Genomic DNA, 17,875 nt, shown 5'->3' with positions numbered 1-17,875 from the left:
TTTGATTAGAAAACAGGATACACATTTAGGAGCCCAGCTTTTTTTTTTTTAATATTGAGCACTAGGAGCTCATTCATAACTAGTAATGACTAGGACCTTGCTCACACTAACACCATTTACCTTTAGCAGTTCATCCACTGTAACATCACTATCCTTCAGGAGAAGTGCAGCCATTTTAATATTCCTAATGTATACTAAACTCTTGAATTATTACACTAACCTCCAGTTTACCTACTACAACTCCACGACCTTCAAGGAAGTTTTCACTGCAACAACTAATATCTGGGACCCAGGAGCGTAGTCAGACCTCAAAGTAGGCGGGGGAGGGGGCCAGAGCCCAAAGTGAGGGGGCACGTTTTGGCCCACCTCCCCGCCGCTCCCCCTGCCGCAACGCCACATACCTTGGCTGGCGGGGGGTCCCTAACCCCCGCTATCTGAAGCGTTTCTCCAGCGATGCTGTGCTTACATTGCCTGTTCTGCTTCCCCTCACATTGTGCATGCTCAATTTTAATGAAATTGTGAATGCTCGAAGTGTCACACATGCTCAGTTTCACTAAGACCGAACATGCATGCGACGAGAGGGAAGCAGGGCAGGCAATGTAAGGAAAGCAGCGCTGGAGAAACACTTCAGCTGGTGGGGGATGGGGACTCACACCAGCCAAACCGGGGCCCTGGATCCATTTTGGGGGGCCCAGGGCCCTGTGTCCCCCGTAGCTACGCCACTGTTGGGAACTCATGCCCTAACATCATTAGCCTCCTGGAACTTATTTACCCAGGGTCTCTAATTTTTGGGAACTTATCTACCATCATTTACCATCATTTGCAAAGATTTGCTGAATTACATTCCGTAAATCATCCACAGTTATTATTACTAAACATGTTATCATAGAACAGTTACTGTGCTTTTTGTGGCCTTTCTCTGTATTTTTCCCATTTTCTATGGCACCCACTACTGTGCACTGTATTATAGACATGAACTATCAATGACTGAGAGGCTCTTATACTAAACTGTGGTAAGCACTAATGCATGCTTCCCGTGCGGGAAAATGCGCTACCATGGGGCGCTCAGATGTTCCATGGTAGTTTTAGGATCTGCACCAGCTGGATTGAAACATGAGACCCATTTGTTGACATTCAGGCATCATCTGAAGGCACATTTGTTGCATCTGGCCTTTTATGCTACTGCTGATCAAGTATAAGCCTGTGCTTTATATTGTTTTAACTGTTCATTTCTGAATTGTGGTTTGGGCTAGATTTTGAATTTTTATGTTTGTTTTGCTTTGTATGTTTTTGGATTTGTATGTGTGTACATTATACCTCATCCCAGAAAAAGCCGGGTTATAAATAATAAAGCGAAATTTAAATCTGCGCTTGCTTCCCATGCGCTAAAAATACTTTTTATTTTTTTTTGTGCTGGGGGCGTGTTTGGAGGCAGAGAGCAGGTGTGCCACGCAGTAATTGATTAGCGCAGCTACATTGCCGCATGACAACTGATTAGAGCATGGTAGGTAGAAAAGGTGACAGTGAAAGCTAGAAGGATACTTGGGTGCATAGAGAGAGGAATGGTCAGTAGGAAAAGGAGGTAATGATGCCCCTGTATAAGACTCTGGTGAGACCTCATTTAGAATATTGTGTACAATTCTAGAGAAGCACCTTTAAAAAGATTTGAACAGGTTGGAACTGGTCCAGAAGGCAGCTACTAAAATGGTCAGTGGTCTTCGTGATAAAGTGTATGGGGGACAGATTTAAAGGTCTCAATATGTATACTTTGGAACATGGGTTCTCAACCCAGTCCTGGAGACACACCTAGCTGGTCAGGTTTTCAGGATACCCACAATGAATATGCATGAGATAAATCTGCATATCATGGAGGTAGGGCATGCAAATCTATCTCATACCATATTTATTTATTTATTTATTTATTTTATTTTATTTATTGTATTTGTATTCCACATTTTCCCACCTATTTGCAGGCTCAATGTGGCTTACAGAGTCCTGTTATGGCTTTGCCATACCAGGATATCAGATACAATTAGAGATGTGATAAAATTGAATAAGGGAAAGAAGAGAAAATGTAGGCGGATAGGTATAGAAGGTAGACTTTCATAACTGGGTGGGTTGGTGTGGTGATTTAGTAGGGTTGTGGGTTTTCTTTGTAGGCCTTGTTGAAGAGATGTCTTCAGTGATTTGCGAAAGTTGGTTATTTTGTCAATAGTTTTCAAGGTAGTAGGTAGTGCATTCCACAACTGCGTGCTCATGTAAGAGAAGGTAGTTGCATGTATCAGCTTGTATTTTAGTCCTTTACAGCTGGGGAAGTGTAGATTCAGAAATTTGTGGGAAGATCTTTTGGCATTTCTAGGAGGCAGGTCCACGAGGTTTAGCATATAGGTTGGGGCGTCTGCGTGGATGATTTTGGGTATCCTGACAATCTGACTGGCTTGGTGTGTCCCGAGGACTGGGATGAGAACCTCTGTTTTAGAAGAAAGGTGGGAGATGGGAGATATGATAGAGATATTTAAATACCTATGCAGCATAAATGCACAGGAGGCGAGTCTCGTTCAGTTGAAAGGAACGAGGGGGCATAGGATGAAGGTAAAGGGATAGACTCAGAAGTAATCTGAGGAAATACTTCTTCATGGAAAGGCTTGTAAATTTGGTAAAAGTGGTGGAGATGAAAACAGTATCTGAATTCAAGAGATCTTGGGACAAGTGTATAGGATCTCTAAGGGAGTGATAGGGAGATTAGATAGCATGGATAGGCAGTCTGGATAGGTCATATGGTCTTTACCTGCTTACCATGTTTCTATGGTTAGCACATCAGCCCTTACTGCCTACAGATAGGTTAAAAGCAGTGAAAAAACTGAAGTTTAACATCAGACACCAGTTTACTCCATGCAAGTCAAAGATTGGATCTTACCCTTTTAAATGCTTCATTTGCTATCAGTATTTCTATTTTATAAAGAAGCATGCCCGTTTCAAATGTATTTGCAAGGTCTAACTATAACTCTAATTGTCTCAGAATGTTTGCTGTTCCTTGGACAACTTCAGAGATGACTGAGGGGGGATATGAATGAGGTCTACAAAATCTTGTAGAGCAGGTGGAGGTGAATCGATTTTTCACTCATTCAAAAAGTACAAAGACCAGGGGACACTCAATGAAATTGCATGGAAATACTTTTAAAACAAATAGAAGGAAATATTTTTTCACTCATAGAATAGTTAAGCCCTGGAACTTGTTGCTGGAGGATATGGTAACAGCGGTTAGTGTATCTGGCTTAAAAAAAGGTTTGGACAAAGGAAAAGTTCATAGTCTGTTATTGAGGGGGAGACAAGGGGGAAGTCACTGCTTGCCCTGTGATCAAGCATGGAACGGTGCTTTCTCTTCATTTATATTCAGTTCCAAAATCTTTCCTGTTGCAGCACCAAAGTGCCTACTTGATCTTCGGCTGTATCTTCTTTCCACTAAGCATCCTGCGTGCTTCTCCCATGCTTTCATGAATTCTGTTGCCGTTTTTGCTTAAACCACCACCACTGGATGCATCTAGCACCTTTTTATCTAGAACTATTTTGTTATGTTTCCTTGTGTTTACCCATTTCAAGTTTCATGTGACATCTTGTTTTGTATGGAACTTCCTTTCCCACGAAAAATGCTTCTTTCCTATGCATTATTTATACATTTGAGTTATTTCAGTGTTTCTTTAAGATCCTCTCTCTTTCTCTCCTCTAGAGCATACATCCTTGAGTCTCATTTCATAGGACTTATGATGTTTATTCCAAACTATATATGATTTCGACAGAGTCATTATCATCTCCTTTCTTCTACCCTAGCATTTCTCTTTCTCTTCCTCTGCTTGTCACATTGTTTTAAAACTTTGAAATCGTCAGAAATAATCATCCTACAATCCCTCCCGGAACACTGTCTTCTCCAGTTCATGACTTGCCACTTTTTGCCACACTACTGACCATTCATAAAATGTCCTTCTGTTGCTCCTCATTTTTCCACTCCATCTAGAATGTCCACCCATTTGCACAACTTTGTATAATCTGCAGTAAGACATATCTTTCTTACTAACCCCCTCTTCATTATTTAGAAAATATTGTGCAGAACTGGTTATGTTTTTTATAACTTCCATTTTCTAATTAGAGATCCTCTGTGTTCATCCCACGCCTTTTTGAATTCCGTCATCATTTGTGTCTCTACCATCTCCTTAATGGAAGACTTTCCACATTTGTGCTGTTAAAGCAAGGAAGAAGAGGAGGAGGAGGAGAAGGCAGCACTCAAAGAACTTGGTAGATGAGAGGCTGGTGCAGGTGCAGCTTACACTTCCATGGGAACCCCGCAGAACTACTTATATCCCTGCAGGAACTGCCTCCGTCCCCGCGGGAACCCCGCAGAACTGCTTCCGTCCCTGAGGGCGAACCCCATTCCCATGCAGCTCTCTACTCTGCAGTTTGTTTCAACAACACCCCCTCTTGGGTTGGGCTTCCTCCCACAGAGGGATATCCCAGGCTGTCCCCCCAGTGACTCCAGGGAAAGCTATCCTCACTCAGTAATCTCCATATAATGGTGGATTACAACTAGTTTCATGCAAACCTTTTCACCTTTAAAAGCAATAGTATCTACCCTTTTCCATCAACAAACAAGACTGAGTCACGCACACTTCTAATGGCTGTGGATGGAACAGTAGCTCCAGAGCTTGGAACTGTCCTTCCCACAAGCGGTAGGTCACCTCAGTCCCTAACGTTTGCTTTTTCTGCTGGACTGAATGGATGCAAACACAAAGTTGTCTCATGTTCAAGAAATTTTTCATCTCTACGTGTGTGTAAATTAATTTTTGTCATTTTGGTTCTTTACAATACGATATAATGCAATATTTACTCTTTTATTCTGCAGGATACCAGAACTGCCTTTCTGTGGATCACAATAAAGAAGCTAATCATGGTGAAGATATTTTGCTGGGGCGGGGAGAAGGGGAAACAGATTTTGGATTTACCTCAGTCCTTTTTCGATTGTATTTCAATACGAATTACAGTCAGATACGGTGGGAATTTTCCCGTCCCTAGAGGGATTACAATCTACATTTGTATCAGAAGCAATGGAGGGTTAAGGGACATATCTAAGATTAGAAGGAGCCACAGCGGGGTTTGAACCAGGCTTTTTTTGGTTCTAAGCTCTCTACTCTAACCAAATAGATTATTTATTTGGTTTGCTCTTGTTCAAAATGGTCTAGATGAAGGGGTCCATTTACTAGTGTAGCAAAATCTAGGCTTAGAGTGTTCTAACACAGGACTTTCCTGTGTGCTAAATCTAGATTTACCCAGCGGCGTAGCAAGGGCAGGGCAGTGGGGGCAGTCCGCCCAGGGTGCACGCCGGTGGAGGGGTGCAGAGAGCAGCCGCACACCTGTCAGCTCTGCTGTTTCCCTGCTTCCTCTGCCCCAGAACAGGTTACTTGATGCGCTTGGGGGGGGGGGGGTCGCGCTGCACCCGGGGGGGGGGGGGTACACATCGGCGATTTAACTTGGCATTATTGCAGTGAATAACCAGTTATGTTTGCAGAGCCAACCCTCCACCCCACCCCCCCACCCCACCTCCGGAAATTCAATGTTGGTGGCTGGATATGGCCCAGGTATTGAATTTACGGGATCACCGGCGACAGCGGGAGTTAGCCGGTCAAACTCCTGCTGTCTCAATATTGGGGCCTTGGTCTCTTGCATCATGGCCAGAAACTCTTATCTTCTCTCCTGAGTAGATTTCATCATGAAATTGAGTCCCAGGATTTTTTTTAAAAAATATAAACACATTATTAAATTTAGATCTTATTCAAAAACAAAATGGCATGATCATTCAAAGAGTTTTCATTTATCCCTTTTGCCTGTTTTGATAACGCCTTGCAGTGTTGTATTTCTTATTTTTGAATACAATAAGTTAGGCTGCCGCCTTTCCAATGTGCTCCATTTCGCATCTTGTTTACAATACTCACTTGCTTTTGTAACAGCCCATTCACAGTCTTCTTAAAAGTTTTAATTTTTTTAACGTGTGAGTGTTTGGGTTTCTCCAACTGTATTCCGATGTCAAATTTAATTACAGTGTGGTTGTTATTCTTCCTCCGGGGCTCTGCTCAGACTTTGTACAAGATCATCAATATGCAGCCATCCATTTGAATGTTATTTTCTGGGAAATCCCAAGTTAGCCAATCTGATTGGGCAGTTCACACTTTTTTTCCATGCATCAAGTCTAAGTACAGAGTTACATATTGACTGTGTAAAAACTTGGAGCAAATCCTGAATTTCTGAGGATCTCTGTGTATTTCATTAGCTTCTCACTGTTTTAACGGCCCGGCCCAGTATTTCCCTCTGTCCAGTCACTTCACTGACCCACACTGCCAAACAAATGTCTCTATGGATAACTATAAATTTTTTGACTGCATTGCTTGGTTCATTTTCTCCTTTAATCTCTGGATAATCACAATTCCCTGTTATCATAGCTATAGCTTGGCTCCTGCCAGCTGCCTTTTCCAGCTGTTCTAGCAAATTTATTTAATCTTCCCCACTGATACTTGGTGGTTTATAATAAATTCTTATAATTGGTGTCTGCTTTTCTAACTCCCAGAACCTACCCACAAACCCTTCAACACTCTCATTTGAATTCCCAGCTAATAACACTACTCATTGCTGAGCTTACATCTGGTCTGATACATGGAAACCTTATCCTTTTATTCTCCTACCTTTCTTAAAGAAGGATTTTGGGTTTGTTTGTTTTTTCTGACAGCCAGAAACTAGACTTTCCCACAAGGATATAAGATTCTTTTTTTTTTTTTTATGAAATGTTTATTGATTTTTCCAACACATCAAGCAGACAGTATCAAAAACATAATGTTAAGATACCAATCAAAAACATAATGTTAAGATACCATGAAGAAATTAACAGTAAACCAAACTGGAGATGAATGATCTAAAAAATGCAGAAGAGAAAGAGGAGAAGAACAAAAATGTTCTGCAGAAAACAGAAACCGCAAAAAGCTTTATTTAGCCGATTCAAAATGGCCACCGAGAGTTGAAGTCTCACGAGGTCACTTCAACTCTCGGCAGCCATTTTGAATCGGCGCTGAGATCACCAACAGGAAGGATGCGTGCAGGGCAGCACTCCGGGCAGGAAAGAGGGGGCTCTTTCCTGCCCCGAAGGCGGAAGAGGTCACTAGACCACTAGGGCAGTAGTAACTAAGGGGAGGGGAGGCTAGCAATCTGCCCGTTTGTCCGGATTTCTGGACAAATGGGCAAGCTGGAGGGTGGGCCGTCCTATAGGAAATCAGGACAAACGGGCAGATTGGCAAAACCCGCCCGGTTGCCCGGACATGTCCTCAAAAAGAGGACATGTCTGGGTAAATCCAGACATATGGTAACCCTAGTTAATGGCTCCCATGCTAACCCGGCGGTTACCAGGCAGCACTGATTACCACAGGGTAAATCCTGGAGTAGAAATTTTTTTTAACTGGCAAACTGGAAATGGCGCACAGAGGGGGCAGGCACTGCCACCAGACTACTACAGGTGCCCGGTGGTAGTGCCTGATTGGCATGCACCAATGCTGCAGTAGCTGTACCATGGCATTGTAATAGGACCCTTTAATGCGGTAACCCATAGCTGGTTAAGTGCTGAATATTGCTCTTCACTGGCTAAGCAATAACCGGTTCTGCAAACCCAGAAATTCAATGCTGGTGCCCAGATATGACTCCAACATTGAATTTCCAGGTTTAATGCTGGCAGTAGTCAGCAAAATGCTGAGCACCGTCAGCTGAATTACGGGCCCCGATGCAGGCACTGCTAAAATATAGCCATGTTGGGTCAACAATAAAGCTAATAATGAGAGTGTGGCTCCAGTGACATCATTATCCCCCTGGTTGTCTTCGCTTTTTGTTAATTCTGATCTAATAAATGCAACATCCCAAATTCTTCCTTCTTGTAACTCATCACAAGATACTATCCTGACAATATTCAAAATGATTTAACCGGCCAGAAACAGCCACTGACTGGTTAAATAGTTTGTTCACAGCTATCCAGTCATTTTCAGCGGCACATGACCGATTATCTTCTCTAACAATGAAAATTCAAAATCGGCTAACTTGTGGGCGTTCCAGAGACGGAGTTGGGTTAAGTGCTGATATTCAGCCCTTTATCGCATAAGTGAACCACTTAAATCAGGTTGCATTAATAGCAGTCCTATCTTTAAGTGGTTTGGCTTATGCAGTCAAGGGCTGAATATTGACAACCAGCTATGTGTTAGCTGGCTCAAAAAAAATGGATATTCAATGTCAAAGCCCGGACAGGACCTGGCATTGAATATTTGGGAATAATGACAGCGGCGGGCAGCAAGCGTTCACCACCATCATCTGAATATTGGTGGTGGTGGTGGTGGTGGTGGGTGTGTATGTGTCTACTCCAGGGTAACAGACTCTTAGCCTTGTGCTTTTGTTATTCCAAGATAAAATATTTGCACTTTTCTACCTCATTTTTGGAGAATATTCCAAAATAGAGGCCTCCCATGTAACACCCTCTCTTTAAGCTCACTTTAAGCTGTGTCACCTCTGATCCCCTTAAGATCAACATTCCACCTACTACTTACTACTATTTAACATTTCTATAGTGCTACAAGGCATACGCAGTGCTGTACAGCATACACAAAAAAGACAGTCCCTGCTCAAAGAGCTCACAATCTAGATAAGACAGGTAAACAGACAGAACAATTAAGGGTAAGGGAATAAAGAGTTTAGGATAAAGGACAGGGCAAGTGAGTAGAGGTTAGGAGTCAAAAGCAGTGTTAAAGAGGTGGGCTTTAAGTTTGGACTTGAAGACGGCCAAAGTCGGGGCTAGACGCACAGGCTCTGGAAGTCTATTCCAGGCGTGAGGTGCAGCAAGACAAAAGGAACGGAGTCTAGAGTTAGCAGTAGAGACGAAGGGGATGGATAAGAGAGATTTATCTACAGAATGGAGTACCCGAGGGGGGCGTAGGGAGAGACGAGAGTGGAGAGGTACTGGGGAGCAGCAGAGTGAATACACTTATAGGTCAATAAGAGAAGCTTAAACTGAATACGGAAATGGACTAGCCTCTTCTGCAATGGGTTCCATTACTAACACAAACAGGAAGGACGGCATGGAACAGCCATGATGCACACCCTTCACCGCAGCAAAAGGGGAGACATACTCCCATCCACTAGGGGGTCCTTTTACTAAGTTGTAGTAAGAAATCGCCTTAGTGTGCTCTTATGGCATGCATGCTTAGGCTATTTATACCGTGGCCGTGAAAAGGGGCTATTTTCCAGTTTTTCAACATATGTCTGTACGCTAATGCAGAGCCATTTATAAAACTTACCCAGGGAGCACATACTACCACCTACTGTGCAGGTGGAGAGGGCTCCCGCATTAACCGCTTGCTAACCAGTTAGTGTGTAGTAATGTAGATGCGCTAACACAGGAATGCCCACTTACCACCCTGACATCTACTCCAAAACACAGGACAAAATAATAGTGCCCACAAATGGAAAAAAAACTAAGGCGGAACACTTTAACTTGTCCCACATTAGGCTATTTTATTTATTTATTTATTTGCTGCATTTGTACCACACATTTTCCCACCTATTTGCAGGCTCAATGTGGCTTACACTATGTTGCAAAAGGTATAATCATAAACAGAGTAAGAGGTATGGTCTAATTTAACATATTACTGTGTAGGAAATTAGGTAGATAGGTCAGTAGAATTATTTACATAACACAAAATAAAACAGGTAAGATATAATGACCAATAGTGATAATGTGATTAACATATTCAAATTAGAAGGGATCAGCATTAGTTGGTTTAGATGTAGAATAGAATCAAGTCATTAAGGAGGATTTTTATTATAAGTCTCTTCGAACAGGTGCGTCTTCAATAACTTCCGGAAGGTTGTCAAGTCATGCGTTGTTTTTATAGCATTCGGTAGTTTATTCCATGATTTTGTGCAGAGGTATGTGAAGGTAGATGCGTGTAATGATTTGTATTTGAGTCCTCTACAATTGGGGTAGTGGAGGTTTAAGAAGGTACGTGATGAACTTTTGATGTTTCGTGCAGGTAAGTCAATTAGGTCTGACATGTATGATGGAGTTTCTTCATGGATGATTTTTGCTACGTTAGGCATGCATTAGCATCTACCACAGCTTATTGATAGAACCCCTTGGTTTCTTATATAGTATAGCAATCAAGGTCACTGAAGTAGGGCCTAGTCCCCTCTTTTTGAAGCCTATTGAATTTTGTAGTGTGAATACAGTGTACACTGTGCCATGTGGGGAAGTTCCATTAGTAATTGTAATGTGGTATGCCAGTAACATCCTTTTCCTCAGAGCAAATGGAGTTTGCTTTGAAGAAAAGGATGTTACAAGTGGTGTACCGCAGGAATCAGTCCTTGGGCTGGCTCTTTTTAACATTTTTGTGAGTGATATTATGGAAGGGCTATCTGGTAAGGTAGGTCTCTTTGTGGATGACACCAAACTCTATGATAGAGTGGACACCCCGGAGGGTGTGGATAGCATGACGAAGGATTTGGTGAAGCTTGAAGAATGATCCGATGATTGGCAACTAAGATTTAATACTAAGAGATGCAGGGTCATGCACTTGGGTCACAAAAAACCAAGGGAACAGTACAGTATAGGGGGTGAAGAGCTTCTATGTACGAAAGAAGAGCGGGACTTGGGAGTGATTGTGTCTGATGACCTGAAGGTGGATAAACAGGTCGAAAAGGTGATGCTCAAAGCCAGAAAGATGCCCAGGTGCATAAGGAGAGGGATGACCAGCAGGAAAAAAAGAGATGATAGTGCCCTTGTACAAGTTTCTGGTGAGGCCCCATTTAGAATACTATTCTGAAGACCGCACTTACAGAAAGATATAAACAAGATGGAGTCGGTCCAGAGGACGGCTACAAAATTGGTCAGCATCTCGGTCATAAAACATATAAGACCAGGCTCATGAATCTCAACATGTATACGCTGGAAGAGAGGTGGGAGAGATGGGATATGATAGAGACATTTACATACCTCAGTGGCATTAATATACAGAAGGTAGCCTTTTTCAAATGATGGAAACTTCTGTAATGAGAAGGCATAAGATGAAGTTAAGAGGAAACAGGCTTAGGATGAATTTGAGGAAATACTCTTTCATGTGTGGAATGGCCTCCCGGTGGAGGTCGTGGAGATGAAGACTGTGTCAGAGTTTAAGAAGGCATAGGACAGACACGTGGGATCTCTTAGGAAAAGGAGGAGCCCTTCTGCTATCATGTTTCTCAGTTTCTATGTATTACCATTTGTTAGCAGCTTTGGATGGTCCTCAGGAATGGGAAGTAGTATATAAATGTTTAAAATAAATTTTAATTAGAAAATATTTAGTCTACTAATTATGGGGCCCTGTAGTTACTGTGACTCACCGTGGGCCTATACCATGCAGAAACTGCAAATTGAATGCGGCAACCATCGGTGGCATTCCCAGCATTTACCCTTATAGGTGCCCCATTAAAGAGGGAATTTCTAGAAATGGTGCTTAGAACTAGCACTGGGAAAAATCAGCGCTAACTGTGATTTTGCGTGTATTTAGTTGCTATTAAGTATTGTCTCAATTTCCTGCATCATCCAAGTATAAGTAAACCTTTGGTTAGAATTTCAACAACTGGCTTGGACTGACTAATGAGAGAGTAGATTTAACTTGCCTTCAGCTTCCCAGCTCCTGCTGGTCCCGGCCCAGACCTCACAAACACAAAATTACTAAGTAACCTGCCCTGATGGACACCGGGCAAAACAGTTGTTCATAAAATTGTTCAGGGTGTAGCCAAATAAAAGCATGTGTAGACTCAGCTTACCTACCTATACTTTTACCTGAAATAAACGGAAGTATTCAAGGGAAAGAATGTGAGTGAATTTAGGATTTATATACGTATGCTATTCTATCTACCTAGAAAGTTTGAACTTATTAGTTTGGGGGTGTCTCTCATGTGTTAACTTGCTAAACAAATCGGAACCTCAAATCTCCAGAAAGGGGAAATACCAGTGTATTGAGAAGCCCCTATCTATTTAGGAGTCCATTCATATCATTGGTTCCATTAAGGGGAAAGGGAGAAAAACCAATCAATCGCAAAAACTCACACTGAGTGAGAAAATCGAATGATTTTTTTAAAAACCCTTTCACTTTATTAATCACCTAGTGAGGGACACCAAACACCAAACTACCTAAGACTGAATCAAACTCAAGTATATACTGAAGACTGCATCAGCCACCCCCTAAAGAAACCCCCTAGCCACAACAATCTGTGCTAGTAACTCCGAAGATTATATGAATATAATCTAAGCAAATAGTACTTAACTTGAGAAAATGGAGGGTCCCAAACCCGCCGGACCGGTACCGGTACCGATAAGGGAAAAGTGAGTCGGCAGTTTCTTCAATTTCTTGGTCACAGCCTCTTATACAACCCTTCTACAAGTGCGCCTTGTTTCGCCAAATCTGTAGCTGCTTCAGGAAGGGTGCTGGAAGTAATCCAAGAATTTCAAAACGACCAAAGAACCCGAGCTCAAGTCGCTAATTACACAAAGATGGCGCAGAGGGAATTGACTCGGATCAGCATGATCATACCTAAACCTACATTACACAAACTGTAATGGGCTAAAATACAAAACAACTCACACATCTAGCTTCTTCTACATAACCACACAACTATGGAATGGATTCCCGTATGCAGTGAAAACAATACATGACCACCTAAACTTCAGGAAATCACTGAAAACCCACCTCTTCAAAAAAGCTTATCCCACCGAGCCAACATAAATCCCCACACCCAGCAACACAACAAAATCAATGATCGTACTGGACAATTTACTTCTTCTTCCCCCTCGACCCCATGACGCCTGATACACTTCTACCTCATGTGACCACAGTACAATCTTGTATTTGTTATCAAAGTAATGGCAAATGCCTTTACGATACTTTGTAAGCCACATTAAGCCTGCAAATAGGTGGGAAAATGTGGGGTATAAATGTAACAAATAAATAAAAACTATCTCGCGCTGAATATTAGCATTTAGGCCAGTGGTTCCCAAACTTGCAGTGCAGTGGAGGCAGTGCATGCAAATCTTTCTCATAAATATTCATTGTGGGTATCCTGAAAACCTGACTGGCTGGGGTGCCTCGAAGACCAGGTTTGGGAGCCACTGGTTTAGCTGGTTAAGTGCTATTTAACCAGTCAGGAGCTGTTCCTGGCTGGTTAAATAGCACTGAATATCAGCCGATTTGGGAACAATTCAATAATTGGACAACCCTTTTTAGATGCCCTGGTGCTGCGCCCGGGAAGGGCCACCCCCCCCCCCAAGGATCATCGCCGCCCCCCCCCCCCCCAGGATCTCCGCCACTCCAACCCCCACCTGCCCGCCGGAACTGCAAGTACCTTGACTGGTGGAGATCCCGAGGCCCCGCCAGAAGACGTCTTCCTCCAGCGCTGCTATTTCCTCTGCCACATTGCCTGCCCCTGTGGTTGCTTTTCTCTCACATCGCGCATGCTCGGTTTTAAAACAAACATGCGCAGCCTGAAGGCCCAACAGCTGCTTGGCAGGCAATGCAAGAGTAGCCCGCTGCCGCAGTTTTCTCTCTCCTGCTCCTGTCAGGACATGATCACCCAGGTCCCGTCAGGAGCAGGAGAGAGAGAGAGACCCCTGTGTCAGGCCCCCCTTAGAGGCCCCCGCCTGGGTTATCTTGCCCCCCCTCTCAGCAGCCCTGCCTTGGTTCCACATGGGGAGAGTCTATCCTACAAGGGCAACTAGGACCTCAGATTCCATTATAGAATACTAGTGTAATCTGGCACCAGCACACTTAACTCTTACACACCTGCAGTTATATCAGCCATAGACCTGGAATAACTGTGGTTGTGTAAATGCAGCAAGGTCCTGCATAACTTATGGTCAGGGGTGTGCTGGTAAATTTTTAACAATGGGCTCTCTCTCCAGGCGTAGCCAGACCTGCAATTTGGGGGGGGGGGGGGGGCAGGGGTGGACTGGCAGGGGCAATGCCTGCCTCGCTCTCCCCCTCTTGTGCAGGCACGCTAATCATACCTTTGCTGGCAGGGATGCTGAGCACCACCAACCAATAAATGGACTGCCAGCACTCTCTGCTACCTTTTTAATGGCTCTGAGTAGCATACTGGGACTTCTCTTGCATGCATAAGTCCCAGCCTGCTGCTCAGCCCTGGAAGCAAGGAACGGGGAGCAGAGCAGTCTATTTACTTGGCTGGCAGGGTTCAGCATCCCCGCCAGCAAAGTAAAAGAGAATTCAGGAGGAAGCCCGAGCCCATATTTTGGGAGCCACTTGTTAAAGTAGCCAAGTGTGGGGCGGGGGGGGGGATACTCAGTGGCGTACCAAGGGGGGGGGGTGGGGGCGGTCCGCCCCGGGTGCACGCCACTGGGGGGGTGCCGCGCGCGCCTGTCCTTCATTTGTTCCATGCTCCCTCTGCCCCGGAACGGGTCCTGTTCCGGGGCAGAGGGAGCATGGAACGAACGAAGGACAGGTGTGTGCGGCACCCTCCCAGCGGCGTGCACCCGGGGGGGGGGGGGGGGGGTTGCGCTGCATCCGGGGGGGTCGCTGCACCCGGGGGGGCGGGGCACATCGGTGATCCGCCCCGGGTGTCAGCCCCCCTAGGAACGCCACTGGGGATACTTTAACAACCAGTTTCCAAAATTCTTAAAACCAAACAGCTGCGTCCGCTGAAATCTGGCCCGTGTCGGGTCCTTTTTCTGGTACTTGTATTAAAGGAGTTTTCAAGCAACATCTCTGCATTGGTTCGCCCCATTTCAAATACCCTTTCTCACCCCTGACAGCCTGGGGCTCCATTTAGAATGACAATATTCAAAGATCCACCTTTAAAGTGGTATCACCCAATACCCATCTCTGCAAATTAATGACTCCATGGAATGGAGGAGTAGCCTAGTGGTTAGTGCAACGGACTTTGATCCTGGGGAATTGGGTTAAATTCCCACTGCAACTCCTTGTGACTCTGGGCAAGTCACTTAACCCTCTATTGCCCCAGGTACAAATAAGTACCTGTATATACTATGTAAACCACTTTGAATGTAGTTGCAAAAAACACAGAAAGGTGGTATATCAAGTCCCATTTCCCTTTCCCCAGCATAGCTGTAAGCACATTTTACATTTGGAATCCGTAGCACTGTTCCTTCTAAGCTGAGCAGGAGTCTATAGTCCTGCCAGTGAGTGGCGCTGTTTCACTATCACAATTTCAATAGTGAGGTATAGACAAGTTCTGCAGGACTCCAGCCTGTTCCTAGCGATTGAAACACAATATTGAAGCACCACCCTCTACTGGTAGCAATCCAGTTGGAGGACCCCCACTCAGCTTAGAGGGAGGAGTGCCCCTTAGGCCAAAGTATAAAAGGCAAAAAATGGAGGCAAGGCCTCTTATAAATCGAATGTCTTGCTGTTTGTTTTCCTCTGGTTGTTTTTACATTCCTGCCTCACAGCTTGGATGTCAAGAGGGTAATCATTGCTTCTTTGAATTTGCCTGACAATGTTTTGGAGGTGTTTTCATAGGCACACAACTGTGGAATGCACTACCTAGAAATCTAAAATCAACACAGAACTATCTAAATTTTAGAAAACTATTGAAGACCACCATGTTCAAGAAGGCATATCCTACAGACTCAACCTAATGTACTTCCACCTGTTTTCAACAAAATCCATGGACTTTATTATATTGCATAATCCTTCACTATCTTCTGTTATCTGTTGTTGTTTTAAATGTTACCAATATGCTGATAACCTACTACTACAATGTTTAATTATATTTTCTGAACCGTAGCCTACCCTACGGTTGTGTGTAAGCCACATTGAGCCTACAACTACTGGGAAAATATGGGGTATAAATGTATTAAATAAATAAATAAATAAATAAATACTGGCTTCCAGGGAAGATTCCACTAGAAGGTCTTACAGTTTTAAATGGAGATTTACTGTATGGTGTGACAAAAGGTCATTAAGATCCCTTTTCCTGTTCCCCAAATTCTGTTTGAATACCTTCTGCATTTGCCTGAGTCAGGCTTGAAAACCTACTGTGTGCAATTGGCATGTATCAGTATTATGTGACTGACAGTGAACTTGCATCTTTTCCACCGATGAGCTAACTTTACAATGAAAAATTAGCGAAGTGACAAAATCAGTTTTCCCCTTGAGGATCTTGGTGAAAACCATGTCCTACCTTGGGGTGTTGTGTCCTGCATGTTGGCGAGGGGGAAGGGGAGAATTTGGCCATCCTCCTCTTGCAAAAAGAACAAAGATGTATTAGTGATATGCAAATGTTGGAACCTTTAGGCTTAGGCTGAGGAAGATCTACTAGTGTTTCTTTGACAAAGACGTGCATGCACAGTATTACATTTCTCCCATGGTGGAATGCTTCCATGTATCTATCACTAGTTAGTAAACTATAATCTGGCTGGCTCCGTTTTAGTTGAAGACATGTCATTGTGCTGACTTCAGGGGGGGCATAACAGTCTTTTTAAGCATTTCCCACTGAAACAAGTTTTGTTGAAACAGCCATTATTTAGATCCAGGACTCCTGATAATACATGCTTCCAACAAGACCATCTGTACCCTGGATGGATGTCTTGCCAGGACAGAGTTGTCATTTTGGTAATAGTTCAGGCCCCATCCCTACCCATCTTCAAATCCTTGCTCAAAGCCCATCTTTTCGACTCTGCTTTTGGCACTTAACCTAACCTTTAGTCCTCTATTCAATACCACTACCAATCTGTCTGTATTATGCATTTGCATACCTTAATTGTCTTTAGCTGTTTAGATCTATTAGTCTGTCCCTATGAACTATTGTGTAATCAGATGTACTATGCTGTCCTAATTTGATAGTCTCTGTTGTTATGTCCTTTAGATTGTAAGCTCTTTTGAGCAGGGACTGTCTCTCTTCATGTTTGACTGTACAGCGCTGCATAAGTCTGGTAGCGCTTTAAAAATGTTGAGTAGTAGTAGTAGTAGTAGTTCAATGTAGAGTTAGCACACCAATAGTGAAGATATGAATTCCATTTTGATGTCACATATCACTGTTTTATGAAGACCCCAATGTCCATGTACAGAAGGAATGTCACACTGAGTAAATGATTGAGCATATTGTAAAAGAGATATTCTTATCCACTACATTATCTTCAACCAGTTACACTTGCTAATCTGCAGCCCTGTAACTTTTATAAGGTGCTCACTTCTAAGAGTACAGTCACAGTTTGGGCTTCCATATATTGTGAATTATTGTGGAGTGCTGACAGTACTTACATAGGGCCCAGCAAGAGATTGCAATTGATGTTCCAGATACTTGGTGAGGTCGTACGTTTTCTGTATGGATTGTCTTGCTGTAGAGTCAGTAATGTTTAGTGCCGGAACAGTTACCAGGTGCAGAAGCGTTGCCAGGAGGAAGACGAAGATCCCCGTGGAGTTGCCTGTGGAGGCATTCAAAGAAAAGAGACAGGATGAGACATGGTCCCACTGAGGAACAGCCCGAGAAAGCAATGGAGGATCTGTGAGCCAAAAACGCAAGAACAATTTCATAAAACAGACACTCACATTTACTTGCGTGTTAAACATGTAAATATTTAAAATAATGAAATACATGCAAATAAGTTTGCACATACACATTTAAGTGTCAATATTCTACCTGCGTGCTATTTTGAAAGTGCCCGCTTAATTTAGCAGGTATTTTGCAAGGGTGGTGCACATAGGAGAGAAGCATTGGTGGGAAGCAGGCAATGCTCCCACTTACAGACGTAACTTACAGAACAGTGGCATAACCACAGGGAGCCTTGGGAGCC

The 17,875-nt window shown here is 43.5% G+C and overlaps 1 protein-coding gene across 1 annotated transcript in view; it reads right to left on the bottom strand.

Moving 5' to 3' along the window:
* CLCF1 (cardiotrophin like cytokine factor 1) overlaps nucleotides 1-17,875 on the bottom strand; it is a 188,407-nt gene that overhangs the window by 52,647 nt on the left and 117,885 nt on the right. The window contains exon 2 of the mRNA XM_030190329.1: nucleotides 17,343-17,506. Within this exon, the coding sequence (XP_030046189.1) occupies nucleotides 17,343-17,506 (164 nt within the window). The remainder of the gene's footprint in view (nucleotides 1-17,342; nucleotides 17,507-17,875) is intronic.

Source organism: Microcaecilia unicolor, chromosome 1 (assembly GCF_901765095.1).
Source record: "Microcaecilia unicolor chromosome 1, aMicUni1.1, whole genome shotgun sequence".
Taxonomy (NCBI): domain Eukaryota; kingdom Metazoa; phylum Chordata; class Amphibia; order Gymnophiona; family Siphonopidae; genus Microcaecilia; species Microcaecilia unicolor.
The sequence above is the reverse complement of the archived record's forward strand: the minus strand, read 5'-3'. Positions and strand labels throughout refer to the sequence as shown.